This window comes from Scyliorhinus torazame, chromosome 7, assembly GCF_047496885.1.
Source record: "Scyliorhinus torazame isolate Kashiwa2021f chromosome 7, sScyTor2.1, whole genome shotgun sequence".
In the NCBI taxonomy this organism is placed as follows: domain Eukaryota; kingdom Metazoa; phylum Chordata; class Chondrichthyes; order Carcharhiniformes; family Scyliorhinidae; genus Scyliorhinus; species Scyliorhinus torazame.
The window spans coordinates 23,102,252-23,120,509 of NC_092713.1; the positions used below are offsets into that span (position 1 = coordinate 23,102,252).

The following is an 18,258-nucleotide window of genomic DNA, read 5'->3' on the forward strand; positions in this document are numbered from 1 at the left end:
CTATCCACCTCAATGCACTTCCCCCAATCCCATGTGCTTTAATTTTGCACAATAATCTCTTATGCGGTCTTTGTCAAATGCCTTCTGAAAGTCCAAGTACACCACATCGACTGGCTCCCCCGTGTCAACTGTACTGGTTACATCTTCAAAAATACCAACAGATTTATCAAGCATGATTTTCCATTCAAAAATCCATGTTGACTCTGACTAATCCTGCCACTGCTTTCTAAATGTTCCGCTATAAAGTCCTTGATAATGGATTCAAGAATTTTCCCCACTACCGATGTTAGGCACACTGGTCTATACTTCCCTGTTTTCTCTCTACCTCCCATTTTGAATATTGGAGTGACATTAGCTACCCTCCAATCTGTAGGGACTGTTCCAGAGTCTATAGAATTTAAAGTATCAGTGATTTGTCATCGGACTTGTGCGACTGAACCAAACCAAGTGGTCACATACGTAATTATACTGCTAAACTCTTAACTTTGTCAAAATGAAACTATAAATTAAAACCAGATCAGAAAATTGGTGTAAAATCAAAAGTCAATTTGATCATTTCTTAAATATTTAGAATGGACCAAATGGCCTCTTTGTGTGTTGTAGTCACTCTATGGGCAGAGGTTTATGTGCCCCAGGCGAGCACATGTCCGAGTGGAAGTACGTAAAATATCGCGTGATGATGTAAAATATCGAGGGCATTATCCGCCCTATTGCCCAGAATATTCCAGTGCCTTTGAAATCATTAAGTTGCCCATGGGCAGAATAGGCAATCTATTGTCCAACATTCTCCATCTCGGGTGACAAGTGGAAGGGAGGGGCGCGACCTCTCAACCTGAACGTCCCTTCCAATTTGGGACACCCTCCCCTCCGAGACTTGGAAGCTTTGGCCAACCACCACCACCCCCACCCGGCCCACCATCCCGTGATGCAATCACTACTTCCCGACCGCCCCAGGACATTGCCAACCATTCCGTCCCAGAGACCTCCAGGATTTACCTTGGGAACAGTCCTGGGACTCAGTTCCAGTCAGAGAGCTGCAGTATCTCTTCTGGCCACTGCAGCAATGTGCTTGGAGGAGTTGGAGAGCTGTCGACCTACCAGATTGGCCAACCAACACTCAATTGAGCCCGAAATGGCAGTGGGCCTCTGAGAGTTGGCAGGAGCGCAGTACATGCTGACTCTCAGGATGGCGCGCCTGCGGCACTCACCATCATAAACATTCGACTACATGATTCCATTTTAAGTTCATTTGCTTCATTCCATTTGTCATGTGTCTTCAAATGACCAATAACACACAAAAGACTGTTCTATAGAATGAGATTGTGTCTGAATGGAAGATGAATGGCAGTAGGTCGGTTGCACTTAGACAATACTGCCAGAGATAACAACGTTACATTGACAAGAAATAGACTGCAAAACATAAAGAATTGAAGGATGCAATTTGATCCATACCTGGGCAGTGCCGTCAATCTGAAGGCGGGCTGTCCACACAGTTTGATCTATCCTAAAGTCACCTTTGTTGTGAATCTTTCCATTGGGTTCGTGTACAAAGATATCTGGTGTCTGCTGCCCCCATGTAACTACAAAAAACGTATTATTCCCAACAGATTTATCGATGAAAACTGTACCATTCAACCAATGGCCGTTGTCAATCTTTGTTCCAGAACTTTCAAGCTGGGAGCAAACAAACAGAATCATTATATTTTTACAGAAAAGCACTTCACTTGGATGGCGCAAGAATAATTGCAAAGCCATTATCCAACCTGAATCGCTCGTTTGCTCGTGTCACCATTTCCTGATACTAATCCAGTGAAAGAATCAATTAGTCCATTTGTATCCAGGTTATCTGTGGCGGCAAACTGTAAACCCCCTAAATAATGAGAAAGAGAAATATCTCAAACACCGATAAAACCCATGGCCTAAGTAAACGAAGAACTTAGTTAAGAAATCGGCATCAAGGCGTTTAGCAATGTGACAGAATCTGCCCAGTGAAAGACAGTTAGGAATAAACTATTAAACGTTTCTGAGCTGATTTTAATACTGCCCATCCAGCAGTAGAAACGCACCTTGGGTTTGGGGTACCTTCAATGTTGTTCCACCATTTGTAATCTTTAGACATCTAGGGACTCAAGTCCAGGAATGTTCACATATACAGTATCCTTCGAACCAGTTCCACTATTCAATAAAATCATGAATAATCTAAACCCCAATCCAATCCCTCAAACAAATCTGATACATACAGTTATGAATTGAGAAAGCATTCTGTGCCTTTTATGAGGTAACTTGGCACACAATGAGACTGATGGGGAGCGGACCCAAAAGTGAGAGCACAGTGGAAATGGTGAGTGGGATCAAAGGGCACGAGGGGTGCCTGGGTTCATGGTTAACTAACCGTGTTTGAAACAAAATCAATGTATAATGTCACGGGAAAGCAGAGAGGTGATTCGTTGGTGAATATTTTCTCTCTTTCTTTCTCCAAACAAAGGTAAAAGAGCTGGGATGTGCGGAAACATGAATCAGGACATGTAGAACTGTAAGTGAAACAGAAATAGAGTTAACATCAAATGGTTATATGAACAGACGCAATGTGCAGGGGTAAGAGGAAAAGGCAGGAGAATGGTACCAAATCATAATGCTCATTTGGAGAGTAATTGCAAACACAATGTGCTGAATGGCCTCTGTCATGTGAGAGTACCTTTAAGAAATAGATGTTTAAGCAATGTACCTTTAAGAAATGGAGCTGATCATATTACTGAAGTGATGTCAGAGGGTGGGGGGAGCTGAGCTCACTTCTGCTTTTTGGAGTTTCAGTTTGAGAAGGCAGCTGGGAGTGTCTGTGTGTTTTGCTGAGAGCTGCAGGAAGAAACACAGAGATTTTGCAATCCAAAGACTATAAATGTATTGAATGTAACCTATAGTGCTCCTATTTTTGAAGTGTTTTGGATGTTTAAAGGAACAGTTTGAAGGATTATTTAGTGTTGTAGTCTTTTGGGAGTTATCTTTGAAGTAATGGGTGTTAAGATATTCAATGTTTGTTTTAGAAGGGTGTAGAAGCCAGGTATTTCCAATACACCTAATATAGATAAAAGATAGCTGTTTAAGTGTAAATATTAAGCCCCAGTTTTAAATTAAGGATTGAAGAGACACATATTCTGCAAATTAATTTTACATAGTTTAAAAGTAACACCGAAGTCTGATGAAACAAACACTTTTAACTACATTTCTTCAAGGACAAGGGCTGAATTCCATGGCAACGAGGTGACAAGAGTCCAGTAACTTAAAGGCTCTATTGTTCTCTTTTTGGGCCATTAGTGATTACAGCGTGAACCACATTCCATAACTTATAAAGCTGACAGTTTATAAATCCTTCAGAATCAAATATATTTGATTCCAACATTCTCAAAACATAACAATTTCTAGATTGAAACAGACTTTGATTTGCATTTTGCAAGTCATTTACAATAGCCAAGCCAGCATACAACCAGTTTTTTGCTGGCTTTGATAAAGCACCATATCGCATTCTTTAACATACACGAATATGCAGATACGCAACAAATAGAAGTAATGTCACATATTGAAAATGGACGGCTTGCCGTCAAATCAAATGTGTTTGAGTCTAACCCAAACCAATTAGGATTATATTGGGGTGTGATTAGATGATTTAAGACAGATATGAAAGGGTATAACTAAAGAAGTTTCGGCCCACCATTTTGAGTTTTAGTTTGAGGTTTAGTTGGGGATTAGTTTTGTTGTAGATTAGTTTTTTTAGGTAGATTGGGAGAGTAGGTTTTTGTGGGTACTTTGTTAGTTTTTTGTTTTGTTGGTTTGAAGCTGAAGATTAGCTCTCTCTCTCTTTTTTTCATATTTCATTTTCAGTCTTTGACTTTTAAAAGTTATTGTTGAGCTGTTTGCCTAAGCAAGAAGATAATATCTGTGATTCTTTAAAAGCTTCAAATTGTCTACGAATTGCCTTTTAAATGACTTTCAAATTGTAACCAATAGAAGACAAATAAAACAATTTTTATTGGCACCTGAGAAGTTCTAACTTAAATTTCTGCTGAGTTCCAGTAATCGCAAAGTGCTGCTGGTAACTGCATGGTAGAAATCCTTCAACTGATTAACTTGAGTTCATAGAATAAACATTGTTTTGTTTTAAAAAACACTTGTCCATTTCTGCTGTATCACACCTGGAGAGTACGCTGTGTGCTTCCCACACCACAATCTATTAAAAGTTGTGGGTCGGTTGAACTCCATGAAACACTTTGGGGTTCTGTAAAACCCAGACCCATAACAATTGGGGGCTCGAGGGGGTTAAAAGTCTATTGATTGGATTGGCTTAACGAACTTAAAGACAGTGAGGGGTGAGGGGTGGTTGATTTTTAGGTGTGGTATTTTAGTTTAAGTGGGGAGTGTGTTGTGGACGATGGCTCTTTCATAGGCTCAGAAGTTTTTGGGGTGGACACGGTAACACGCAATAATTTACGGACAGCGACTAAAAGCAGACTGTTAGATTTGGCAAAAGCATTGCAGTTAACATTTCCTGGCAAAATGCGAAAAGATGAGGTACTTACCGCGGTAGCTGAGCATTTAAATTTGCCTGAGTTACATTCTGACTCATTAGAAATGGCAAAGCTCCAGTTGCAGATTAAGCAATTTGAACATGAAAAAGAATTAAAGCAGCTTGAATATGCAATGAGAGAAAAAGAAAAGGAGAGAGAAGAAAAAAACAAAGAAAGAGCTAGAGATAGAGAGGAAAAAGAAAAAGAGAGAGAAGAAATAAACAAAGAAAGAGATAGTGAGGACAAGGAAAAAGAGAGAGAGTTTGAACTTCATAAAATTGCTATGAAACATGAAAATCAGTTAAAATTGGCAGACGCAAAGGGAAACATACAGTTGGATGAGATTGATGAGGATAGTGAGACAGAGCGTCATAGTCGAAGACATGGTGGAGATCTATTTAAATATGTCCAAGTATTGCCAAGGTTGACGAGAAGGATGTAGAATCCTTTTTCATTTCATGTGAGAAGGTTGTGAAACAAATGAAATGGCCACAGGACATGTGGGTATTACTGATTCAAACAAAGCTGGTAGGTAGAGCGAGTGAAGTGTTTGCATCACTACTGGAGGAGGTATCTGGAACATATGAGGAGGTGAAAAAATCCATTTTAGGTGAGTATGAGTTAGTGCCTGAAGCTTACAGACAAGGTTTAGAAATTTAAGGAAAGAATTTGGTCAAACAGAGTAATTTTGATAGGTGGATAAGGGCTTTGAAAATAGACCAAACGTATGAAGCTCTCAGAGAAATTATACTTTTGGAGGAGTTGAAAAATTCAATTCCTGATGTAGTGAGAACTCATGTGGAAGAGCAGAGGGTTAAAACTGCAAGATTAGCAGCAGAAATGGCAGATGATTATGAATTAATTCATAAATCAAAGCTTTCCGACATCAGTTTCAGCCGGAGAGGGATAGAAACTGGGGACATGAGAAATACTCAAGTGGTAAAGGTAAAGGTGATCTGATGGGAGACAATAAAGAGAGTGTACCTCTAGAAATCCAGGAGGGTGGACGAGAAATGAAAAGTTTCAAATGTTTTCACTGTAATAAACTAGGCCATGTAAAGTCACAGTGTTGGTGGTTGAAGAAAAGCACTGGGAAGACAGATGTGGGAAAACAGGATAAGACAGCGGGGTTTGTTAGAGTGGTAAAGGAAAGCCCAAGGGAAGTGAAGGAGGTGCAGACGATTGTACAGCCTGTTCAAGGAGTAATTGATAAGAAGGTGCCAGATGTCTTTACAGAATTTACTTGTGTGGGTAAGGTTTACTCATGTTTATCAGGAGGGGCAGGTAAAGAAGTCACAATTTTAAGAGATACAGGAGCTAGTCAATCTTTAATGGGAAGAGATGAGGAATTATGTAGTTTGGGAAGAATGTTGCCAGGAAAGGTGGTGATATGTGGAATTCAGGGTGAGAGGAGTAGCGTTCCATTATATAAGGTAAGGTTGGAAAGTCCAGTGAAGAGCGGTGAAGTGGTAGTAAGAGTAATAGAGAAACTATCTTGTCCAGAAATACAGTTTATCTTGGGTAATGATATAGCTGGATCGCAGGTGGGAGTGATGCCTAATGTGGTTGATAAGCCAGTGGAAAATCAGACAACTGAAGTGTTGAAGGACGAATATCCTGAGATTTTTCCGGATTGTGTAGTAACAAGGTCGCAAAGTCATAGGTTAAGACAAGAGTAGAAATCAAAGAGTGAAGATGAAGTGGAAGGGCAGTTACCAGAAACGATTTTTGATCAGATGGTCGAAAAAGAACAAGAACAGGTGGAGGATGAGGTGGATATTTTTAGTTCAGGAAAATTGGCGGAGTTACAACAGAAAGATGTAGAAATAAAACGGATATATCAGAAAGCATATACGGAAAAGGAATCTGAAAGTATACCAGAGTGTTATTACCGTAAAAGTGATGTCTTGATGAGAAAATGGAGATCTGTACATATGCAGGCGGATGAAAAGTGGGCAGAAGTTCATCAAGTAGTATTGCCGGTAGGGTATAGAAAGGAGGTGTTGTGAGCGGCACATGAGGTACCAGTGGGAGGTCATTTGGGGATAAGGAAAACTCAAGCTAAAATCCAGAAACATTTTTATTGGCCTGGACTACATAAAGCTGTAGTTCAATTTTGTCAATCATATCATACATGTCAAGTGATGGGGAAACCTCAAGCAGTGATAAAACCAGCACCCTTAATACCCATTCCAGCATTTGAGGAACCTTTCACAAAGGTCCTAATTGATTATGTAGGACCGCTTCCTAAAACAAAAAGTGGGAATTAATATCTTTTGACTATAATGGATGTGTCTGCTAGGTTTCCAGAGGCCATTCCAGTACGTAATATTGCAGCTAAAAAGATTGTGGAGGAGTTACATAAATTCTTTACTAGATATGGACTACCCACAGAAATTCAATCGGATCAAGGATCAAATTTTACCTCAAAGTTATTCAAAGAAGTTATGGATAGCTGAGGAATAAAACAATTTAAACCAACTGCGTACCATCCAGAACCGCAGGGAGCGTTAGAAAGGTGGCCTCAGACATTAAAGACAATGTTGAGGGCTTATTGTCAAGATTATCCAGAGGATTGGGATAAAGGAATACCATTCGTACTATTTGCAATTAGGGATGCACCTAATGAGTCAACCAAATTTAGTCCTTTTGAACTAATTTTTTGTCATGAGGTAAGAGGACCACTTAAATTGATTAAAGAAAAATTGGTGGGTGAAAAATTGGAAATTACACTATTGGATTACGTGTCAAATTTTAGGGAATGATTAACTAGAGCAGGTGAATTGGCTAGACAACATTTGAAAGTTGCCCAAAATGTGATGAAACGGGTAGCGGACAAGAAATCCAAAGTTCGTAGTTTTGCGAGTGGAGATAAAGTTTTAGTGTTGTTACCAGTGGTAGGTGAGCCTTTAAAAGCTAGGTTTTGTGGACCTTATCAGATTGAAAGGAAATTAAGTGAGGTGAATTATGTGGTAAAAACAGCAGATAGAAGGAAGACTCACCGAGTGTGTCATGTGAATATGCTTAAAAGGTACTTTGAAAGGGAAGGAGAGGAAAAGGAGGTTTTAATGATTCTAACTCAAAGTGACGAACCAAATCCAGATGACTGAATCTGACAGACCTCAAATTAAATTGGAAAATAAGGATGTTCTTAAAAATTGGGATGAATAGTTCAGTTATCTTCCAGAGGAAAAATGAACTGACCTGAAAGAGTTATTGATATCATATGGGCAAGTTTGTAGAGATAAATTGGGAAGTACTAAAATGGCTATACATGATGTAGATGTGGGAAATGCTGCTCCTATCAAACAACATCCATATGGACTTAATCCTTTAAAATTGGCACGGGTTAACAAAGAGATTGAGAGTATGCTTAAAAATGGCATAATTGAAGTGGGTTGCAGCCAATGGAGCTCACCCATAATGATGGTACCTAAACTAGACAGTACCCAACGGTTGTGTTTTGATTTGATTTGATTTATTATTGTCACATGTATTAGTATACGGTGAAAAGTGTTGTTTCTTGCATGCTGTACAAACAATGCATACCGTACATAAGGAAGGAAGGAGAGACTGCAGAATATAATGTTACAGTTATAGCAAGGTGTAGAGAAAAGATCAACTTAATACGAGGTAGGTCCATTCAAAAGTCTGATGGCAGTAGGGAAGAAGTGTGTGTGAACTATAGAAAGGTGAATGCAGTTACAAGAACGGATTCTTATCCTATCAGACAGCTACTGCGTGTCCTTGATAAGTATGTACCTGTCAGGCAGGGAGGAAGTGATCGAGCAAGGGAACCATGGTTTAATAAAGCAGTCGAAACACTTGTCAAGAGGAAGAAGGAGGCTTATGTAAAGATGAGACATGAAGGTTCAGTTAGGGCGCTCGAGAGTTACAAGTTAGCTAGGAAGGACCTAAAGAGAGAGCTAAGAAGAGCCAGGAGGGGACATGAGAAGTCTTTGGCAGGTAGGATCAAGGATAACCTTAAAGCTTTCTATAGATATGTCAGGAATAAAAGAATGACTAGGGTAAGAGTAGGGCCAGTCAAGGACAGTAGCGGGAAGTTGTGCGTGGAGTCCGAGGAGATAGGAGAGGCGCTAAATGAATATTTTTTGTCAGTATTCACACAGGAAAAAGATAGTGTTGTCGAGGAGAATACTGAGATTCAGGCTACTAGACTAGAAGTGCTTGAGGTTCATAAGGAGGAGGTGTTAGCAATTCTGGAAAGTGTGAAAATAGATAAGTCCCCTGGGCCGGATGGGATTTATCCTAGGATTCTCTGGGAAGCTAGGGAGGAGATTGCTGAGCCTTTGGCTTTGATCTTTAAGTCATCTTTGTCTACAGGAATAGTGCCAGAAGACTGGAGGATAGCAAATGTTGTCCCCTTGTTCAAGAAGGGGAGTAGAGACAACCCCGGTGACTATAGACCAGTGAGCCTTACTTCTGCTGTGGCAAAATCTTGGAAAGATTTATAAGAGATAGCATGTATAATCATCTGGAAAGGAATAATTTGATTAGAGATAGTGAACACGGTTTTGTGAAGGGTAGGTCATGCCTCACAAACCTTATTGAGTTCTTTCAGAGGGTGACCAAACAGGTGGATGAGGGTAAAGCAGTTGATGTGGTGTATATGGATTTCAGTAAAGCGTTTGATAAGGTTCCCCACGGTAGGCTGCTGCAGAAAATACAGAGGCATGGGATTCAGGGTGATTTAACAGTTTGGATCAGAAATTGGCTAGCTGGAAGAAGACAAAGGGTGGTGGTTGATGGGAAATGTTCAGACTGGAGTCCAGTTCCTAGTGGTGTACCACAAGGATCTGTTTTGGGGCCACTGCTGTTTGTCATTTTTATAAAGGACCTGGAAGAGGGCGTAGAAGGATGGGTGAGTAAACTTGCAGATGATACTAAAGTCGGTGGAATTGTGGACAGTGCGGAAGGATGTCACAAGTTACAGAGGGACATAGATAAGCTGCAGCGCTGGGCTGAGAGGTGGCAAATGGAGTTTAATGCAGAAAAGTATGAGGTGATTCATTTTGGAAGGAATAACAGGAAGACAGAGTACTGGGCTAATGGTAAGATTCTTGGCAGTGTGGATGAGCAGAGAGATCTCGGTGTCATAGATTATCATAGAATTTACAGTGCAGAAGGAGGCCATTCGGCCCATCGAGTCTGCACCGGCTCTTGGAAAGAGCACCCTACCCAAGGTCAACACCTCCACCCTATCCCCATAACCCAGTAACCCCACCCAACACTAAGGGCAATTTTGGACACTAAGGACAATTTATCATGGCCAATCCACCTAACCTGCACATCTTTGGACTGTGGGAGGAAACTGGAGCACCCGGAGGAAACCCACGCACACACGGGGAGGACGTGCAGACTCCGCACAGACAGTGACGCAAGCCAGAATCGAACCTGGGACCCTGGAGCTGTGAAGCAATTGTGCTATCCACAAGGCTACTGTGCTGCCCCAATAGTGAGTAGACTGGGGCGGTATTTGGCTGGGTTGGATTTGTCCTGTTTTTGTGCACTGGACAGACTTGGACAATTTTCTACAATAGCCTAGCTGTACTGGAACAGCTTGGCTGGGGGGATGGCGAGGTCTGGACCACAAGTTTCATACTATTGTTGGAATATTTTCAGGGCCCATAGCCTTGGCAGGATCCAGTGCCTTCAGTCATTTCTTGATATTGTGTGGAGTGAGTCGTATTGGCTGAAGACTGACATCTGTGATGCTGGGGACCTCTGGAAGAGGCTGAGATGAATCATCCACTTGGCATTTCTGACTGAAGATTGTTTTGCGAATGCCTCAGCCTTGTCTTTTGCACTGATGTGCTTGGCGCCTCCATCACTGAGGATGGGAGTATTTGCAGAGACTCCTCCTTGAGTGAGTTGCTTAATTGTTCACCGCCATTCACGGCTGGATGTGGCAGGACTACAGAGCTTAACTCTGATCCCTTGGTTGTGGACCGCTTAGCTCTGTCTATTGCTTCTGCTTATTCAGTTTGACATGCAAGTAGCGTTGTGTTGTAGCTCACCAGGTTGACACCTTATTTTACGATATGCCTGGTGCTGTTCCTGGCATGCTCTCCTTCACTCTTCATTGAACCGGGGTTGATCCCCTGTAATGGTAGAGTGGGGGATATGCCGGGTCATGAGGTTACAGATGGTGGTTTAATACAATTCTGCTGCTGCTGATAGAACATAAGAACTAGGCGCAGGAGTTGGTCATCTTGCCCCTCGAGCCTGCTCCGCCATTCAATGAGATCATGGCTGATCTTTTGTGGACTCAGCTCCACTTTCTGGCCTGAACACCATAACACTTAATCCCTTTATTCTTCAAAAAACCATCTATCTTTATCTTAAAAACATTTAATGAAGGAGCCTCTACTGCTTCACTGGACAAGGAATTCCATAGATTCACAACCCTTTGGGTGAAGAAGTTCCTCCTAAACTCAGTCCTAAATCTACTTCCCCTTATTTTGAGGCTGTGCCCCCTAGTTCTGCTTTCACCCGCCAGTGGAAACAACCTGCCCGCATCTATCCCATCTATTCCCTTCATAATTTTATATGTTTCTATAAGATCCCCCCTCACCCTTCTAAATTCCAACAAGTACAGTCCCAGACTACTCAACCTCTCCTCGTGATCCAACCCATTCAGCTCTGGGATGAACCTAGTGAATCTCCTCTGCACACCCTCCAGCGCCAGTACGTCCTTTCTCAGGTAAGGAGACCAAAACTGAACACAATACTCCAGGTGTGGCCTCACTAACATCTTATACAATTGCACTATAACCTCCCTAGTCTTAAACTCCATCCCTCTAGCAATGAAGGACAAAATTCCATTTGCCTTCTTAATCACCTGTTGCACCTGTAAACCAACTTTTTGCGACTCATGCACTAGCACACCCAGGTCTCTCTGCACAGCAGCATGTTTTAATATGTTATCATTTAAATAATAATCCCTTTTGCTGTTATTCCTACCAAAATGGATAACCTCACATTTGTCAACATTGTATTCCATCTGCCAGACCCTAGCCCATTCACTTAGCCTATCCAAATCCCTCTGCAGACTTCCGGTATCCTCTACACTTATTGCTTTACCACTCATCTTAGTATCGTCTGCAAACTTGAACACATTGCCCCTGGTCCCCAACTCCAAATCATCGATGTAAATTGTGAACAGTTGTGGGCCCAACACTGATCCCTGAGGGGCACCACTAGCTACTAATTGCCAACTCGAGAAACACCCATTAATCCCCACTCTTTGCTTTCTATTAATTAACCAATCCTCTCTCCATGGTACGACTTTACCCTTAATGCCATGCATCTTTATTTTATGCAGCAACCTTTTGTGTCGTACCTTGTCAAAGGCTTTCTGGATATCCAGATATACCACATCCATTGGTTCCCCGTTATCTACCGTACTGGTAATGTCCTCAAAAAATTCCACTAAATTAGTTAGGCACGACCTGCCCTTTATGAACCCATGCTGTGTCTGCCCAATGGGACAATTTCCATCCAGATGCCTCGCTATTTCTTCCTTGATGATAGATTCCAGCATCTTCCCTACTACCGAAGTTAAGCTCACTGGCCTATAATTACCCGCTTTCAACCTACCTCCTTTTTTAAACAATGGTGTCACATTTGCTAATTTCCAATCCGCCGGGACCACCCCAGAGTCTAGTGAATTTTGGTAAATTATCACTAGTGCATTTGCAATTTCCCTAGCCATCTCTTTTAGCACTCTGGGATGCATTCCATCAGGGCCAGGAGACTTGTCTACCTTTAGCCCCATTAGCTTGCCCATCACTACCTCCTTAATGATAACAATCCTCTCAAGGTCCTCACCTGTCATAGCCTCATTTCTATCAGTCATTGGCATGTTATTTGTGTCTTCCACTGTGAAGACCGACCCAAAAAACCTGTTCAGTTCCTCAGCCATTTTCTCATCTCCCATTATTAAATCTCCCTTCTCATCCTCCAAAGGACCAATATTTACCTTAGACACTGTTTTTTGTTTTATATATTTGTAGAAACTTTTACTATCTATTTTTATATTCTGAGCAAGTTTACTCTCATAATCTATCTTACTCTTCTTTATAGCTTTTTTAGTCGCTTTCTGTTGCCCCCTAAAGGTTTCCCAGTCTTCTAGTCTCCCACTAATCTTTGCCACTTTGTATGCTTTTTCCTTCAATTTGATACTCTCCCTTATTTCCTTAGATATCCACGGTCTATTTTCCCTCTTTCTACCGCCCTTCCTTTCTGTTGGTATAAACCTTTGCTGAGCACTGTGAAAAGTCACTTGGAAGGTTCTCCACTGTTCCTCAACTGTTTCACCATAAAGTCTTTGCTCCCAGTCTACCTTAGCTCGCTCTTCTCTCATCCCATTGTAATCTCCTTTGTTTAAGCACAAAACACTAGTGTTTGATTTTACCTTCTCACCCTCCATCTGTATTTTAAATTCCACCATATTGTGATCGCTCCTTCCGAGAGGATCCCTAACTATGAGATCATTAATCAATCCTGCCTCATTACACAGGACCAGATCTAGGACTGCTTGTTCCCTCGTAGGTTCCATTACATACTGTTCTAGGAAACTATCGCGGATACATTCTATAAACCCCTTCTCAAGGCTGCCTTGACTGACCTGGTTCAACCAATCGACATGTAGATTAAAATCCCCCATGATAACTGCTGTACCATTTCCACATGCATCAGTTATTTCTTTGTTCATTGCCTGTCCCACCATAATGTTACTATTTGGTGGCCTATAGACTACTCAGATCAGTGACTTTTTCGCCTTCCTATTCCTAATTTCCACCCAAATGGATTCAACCTTATCCTCCATAGAACTAATGTCATCCCTTGCTATTGCCCGGATGTCATCCTTAAATCACAGAGCTACTCCCTTACCATCCACTCTGTCCTTACGAATAGTTTGATACCCTCGGATATTTAACTCCCAGTCATGACCATCCTTTAACCATGTTTCAGTAATGGCCACTAAATCATTTCCCTTATTCCGAATACTACGAGCATTCAGGTAAAGTCCACTTAAGTTGGCTTTTATACCTCTGTTTTGAATCTTAACACCTCGATCAGTATCCTCTCCTAAGTTATATTTCCTCTTCACTTAACTCCTAATTTTCCATGTCGTTGAACCCATATCTTCATGTAACAACCTGCCGCGTCGCTTACCATTTATGTTTTTACTTCTCGTTTTATTCCTTTTAGTATTACTGGGCCTATTCACTGAGCTCCCCTCAGTCACTGTACCTTGTACTGTCACCCTTTTTGATTTTTGACTATGGCTTCTCTGCCTTACACTTTCCCCCTTACTGCCTTTTGTTCCTGTTCCTGTTTTACTACCTTCCGGCTTCCTGCATCAGTTCCCACCCCCCTGCCACATTAGTTTAAACCCTCACGTAGCCCACAGTGCCTCATGGATACCCAGTCTTGAGTTGATAGATCTGTTCAAAGTTTAGCCCAATGGAGGGTATCCTCAATGTGAAGAAGGGATTTTGTCTCCACAAGGAATGTTTGGTGGTAACTCCGACTGATAATGTCATGGACAGATGCATTCAGAGGATGAGGTCAAGTGTGTTTTTCCCTCTTGTTGGATCCCTCACCACCTGTCATAGACCCAGTTAGCAGCTATGTTCTTTAGGACCTGGGCAGCTCGGTCTGGGGGTACTACCGAGTCACTCTTGGTGACGGACATTGTAGTCCCCCACCTAGAGTACATTTTGCACCTTGTCACCCTCAGTATTTGCTCCATGTGGTGTTCAACAAGGAGCAGTACTGATTCATCAGCTGAGGGGGGTTGGTAAGAGGAAATCAGCAGGTGGATTGCTTGCCCATGTTTGAGGTGGTGCCATGAAACTTTGACAGAGTCAATGTAGAGGACAACTCCCTTGTGGCAAACCACTGTGTTCCTATATTAAGGGTTGTACGGTAGAACCTGCACTACAGGTTCACCTGGGCCCCTGCATGCTAGCTCCGCCCAGGAGCCGGGTTATAAATATGCGTGGCCTTCAGCTCGCAGCCATTACGTCAGCTGCTGTAGGAGGCCACACTTTAGATATTAATCAAGCCTCAGTTTGAATTCAACTTCGTCTCCAGCCAAATTGATCGTGCCTCAATTTATTAGTATCTGATTCAGAAGATGGACATCCGGATTAAACCAGATCGCCTGCAGCTGGATCCACACGCAAGCGACGCCAGAAAGGAATTTCAGCACAGGCTAGCTTGTTTTGAAGCGTATATCAACGCGGGGCCGACCCCTGTTCCAGAGGCTCAGAAGATTCAAATCTTGTACTCCAGACTCAGCTCTAAAATCTTCCCGCTGATCCAGGATGCGCCCAATTATGCCGACGCTATGACTCGACTCAAAGAGAGTTATGAGCAGAAGACGAACACGCTCTTCGCCAGACACGCGCTCGCAACGCGTACTCAACTACCTGGTGAGTCAATCGAGGACTTCTGGAGGGCCCTGATTCCACTAGTTCGGGACTGTGACTGCCAGGGTGTTACAGCTAAGGAGCACTCAGATCTCCTTATGAGGGACGCTTTTGTAACTGGGATTGGAGCCGATGTTATCAGGCAGCTGCTCCTAGAAGGGGCCACGCGCGACCTCGCAGAGACTAAAACACTAGCATTTTCCATGACGGTCGCCCTGCGCAATGTACAGTCCTATGCCCCCAACCGCGTGGCCCACTCCTCCTACGCTTCATGGGCCCCACAGGCAGCTGCCCCAGCAGGGACACTACCCACCCAGTACGCCCGCGCTACGTGCCAGCCGGTGATCACCGGGGGGCCCCGATGCTATTTTTGCGGCCAACAAAGATACCCCCGCCAACGCTGCCCAGCCCGCGCTGCCCTTTGTAAGGCCTGCGGGAAGAAGGGCCACTACGCAGCGGTGTGCCAGGCCCGCTCAGCGGCAGCAGTCGCCCCCACACCCCCCGGTCATGGATAATGGGCGCCGCTATCCTCCCCTCCTCCCAAGGCCATGTGCGAGCAATGAGTGCCGCCATCTTCTCCCCCGCACCAGGCCCGCTCAGCGGCAGCGGTCACCCCCACCTCCCCCCCGGTCACAGACAATGGGCGCCGCTATCCTCCCCTCCTTCCCAGGCCATGTGCGAGCAATGGGCGCCGCCATCTTCTCCCCCGCACACCACGTGCGCTTCATGGGCGCCACCATCTGGCTCCACCCCCGCAACGTGCATTCCATGGGCGCCGCCATTTTGTGACCCCCAGGACCTCCGGGCGCCGCCATCTTGTCCACCCCGCAGCACACGGAGACCAACGCCATTTCAGGACCCCGACGCAACGGCCGCCTCACTGCCCAACGATCAACCACGACTCGCATCCATGGTAATCGACCAGTCCAGACCACACAATCTGACCAATGCATCCACCAGCGTGAAAGTCAACGGCCACGTGACCTCCTGCCTACTGGACTCCAGGAGCACCGAGAGCTTTGTACATCCAAATACGGTAAGGCGCTGCTCCCTTAAGGTACACCCTACCAATCAAAGTATCTCCTTGGCCTCCGGATCCCATCGCGTAGCGATCCGGGGGTACTGCACGGTCACGCTCACAGTCCAAGGCGTAGAGTTCCACAGTTTTCGCCTCTACGTCCTCCCTAACCTCTGTGCTGCACTTATCCTTGGCCTGGATTTTCAGTGCAACCTCCAGAGCCTGACCCTTAAATTCGGCGGACCCTTACCACCCCTCACTGTGTGCGGCCTCACGACCCTAAAGGTCAATCCTCCTTCCCTCTTTGCCAATCTAACTCCAGATTGCAAATCCGTTGCCACCAGGAGCAGACAGTACAGCACCCAGGATAAGGCCTTCATCAGGTCCGAGGTCCAGCGGTTGCATTAGGAGGGAGTCATCGAGGCCAGCAACAGCACCTGGAGAGCTCAAGTAGTAGTGGTTAAGTCTGGGGCGAAAAATCGAATGGTCGTGGACTACAGCCAGACCATCAACAGGTACACGCAGCTCGACGCGTACCCCCTCCCACACATATCTGACATGGTTAACCAGATTGCACCGTACCGGGTCTTCTCAACGGTGGACCTGAAATCTGCTTACCACCAGCTCCCCATCCGTAAATCGGACTGGCCAGACACCACCTTCGAGGCAGACGGCCGGCTATATCACTTCCTTAGGGTCCCTTTCACCGTCACCAATGGGGTTTCGGTCTTCCAAAGGGAGATGGACCGAATGGTCGACCGGTACGGCTTGCGGGCCACGTTTCCGTACCTAGACAATGTGACCATCTGCGGCCATGATCAGCAGGACCACAACGCCAACCTCGCTAAATTTCTCCGCACCGCCACTCTCCTCAACCTCACGTATAACAAGGAGAAGTGTGTGTTCTGTACAAACCGCTTAGCCATCCTCAGCTACGTGGTCCAGAACGGAGTTCTGGGGCCCGATCCCGACCGCATGCACCCCCTCATGGAGCTTCCCCTCCCCCACTGCCCCAAGGCCCTCAAACGCTGCCTGGGGTTCTTCTCGTATTACGCTCAGTGGGTCCCAAACTATGCGGACAAGGCCCGCCCACTCATACAGTCCACTCATTTCCCCCTGACGGCAGAGGCCCAACAGGCCTTCGCCCGGATCAGAGCTGATATTGCCAAGGCCACAATGCACGCTGTAGACGAAACACTTCCTTTCCAAGTAGAAAGCGACCCATCAGACGTCACCCTTGCCGCCACCCTCAAGCAGGCAGACAGGCCCGTAGCATTCTTTTCCCGCACCCTCCATACCTCCAAAATTCGGAACTCATCCGTCGAAAAGGAGGCCCAGGCTATCGTTGAGGCTGTGCGACATTGGAGGCATTACCTGGCCAACAGGAGATTCACTCTCCTCGCTGACCAACGGTTGGTAGCCTTCATGTTCGACAACACGCAGCGGGGCAAGATCAAAAATGACAAAATCTTGCGGTGGAGAATCGAGCTCTCCACCTATAACTACGAGATTAAGTATCGCCCTGGCAAACTCAACGAGCCCCCAGACGCCCTATCCCGAGGTACATGTGCCAGCACACAGGTAGACCGACTCCGTACCCTGCACGACAGCCTTTGTCACCCAGGGGTCACTTGGTTGTACCACTTCATTAAGGCACAAAATTTGCCCTACTCCGTCGAGGAAGTAAGGACGATCACCAAGGACTGCCAGGTCTGTGCGGAGTGCAAACCGCACTTCTACCGGCCGGACCGCGCGCACCTGGTGAAGGCCTCCTGCCCCTTTGAACGCCTCAGCGTAGATTTCAAAGGCCCCCTTCCCTCCTCCGACCGACACATGTATTTCCTCAGTGTGATCAATGAATACTCCCGTTTTCCCTTCGCCATCCCATGCCCCGACATGACTTCTGCCACCGTCATTAAAGCCCTTAATTCTATCTTCACTCAATTCTAGCTTCCCCGCCTTAATCCACAGTGACAGGAGATCCTCTTTCATGAGTGATGAGCTGCGTCAGTTCCTGCTCAGCAGGAGTATCGCCTCCAGCAGAACGACGAGCTACAACCCCCGGGGAAACGGACAGGTAGAAAGGGAGAATGGGATGGTATGGAGGGCTGTCCAGCTGGCCCTACGGTCCAGAGGTCTCCCGGCCTCCCACTGGCAAGAGGTCCTCCCTGATGCACTACATTCCATTCACTCATTACTTTGCACTGCTACTAACAGT

The 18,258-nt window shown here is 44.8% G+C and overlaps 1 protein-coding gene across 1 annotated transcript in view; it reads right to left on the reverse strand.

Annotated features, from left to right (window-relative positions):
- Window positions 1-18,258, reverse strand: part of LOC140426086 (calcium-activated chloride channel regulator 1-like) — an 84,547-nt gene that overhangs the window by 17,512 nt on the left and 48,777 nt on the right. The window contains exons 9-10 of the mRNA XM_072510430.1: window positions 1,764-1,870; window positions 1,453-1,674 (exon numbers count right to left, since the gene is read on the reverse strand). Of these exons, the coding sequence (XP_072366531.1) occupies window positions 1,453-1,674; window positions 1,764-1,870 (329 nt within the window). The remainder of the gene's footprint in view (window positions 1-1,452; window positions 1,675-1,763; window positions 1,871-18,258) is intronic.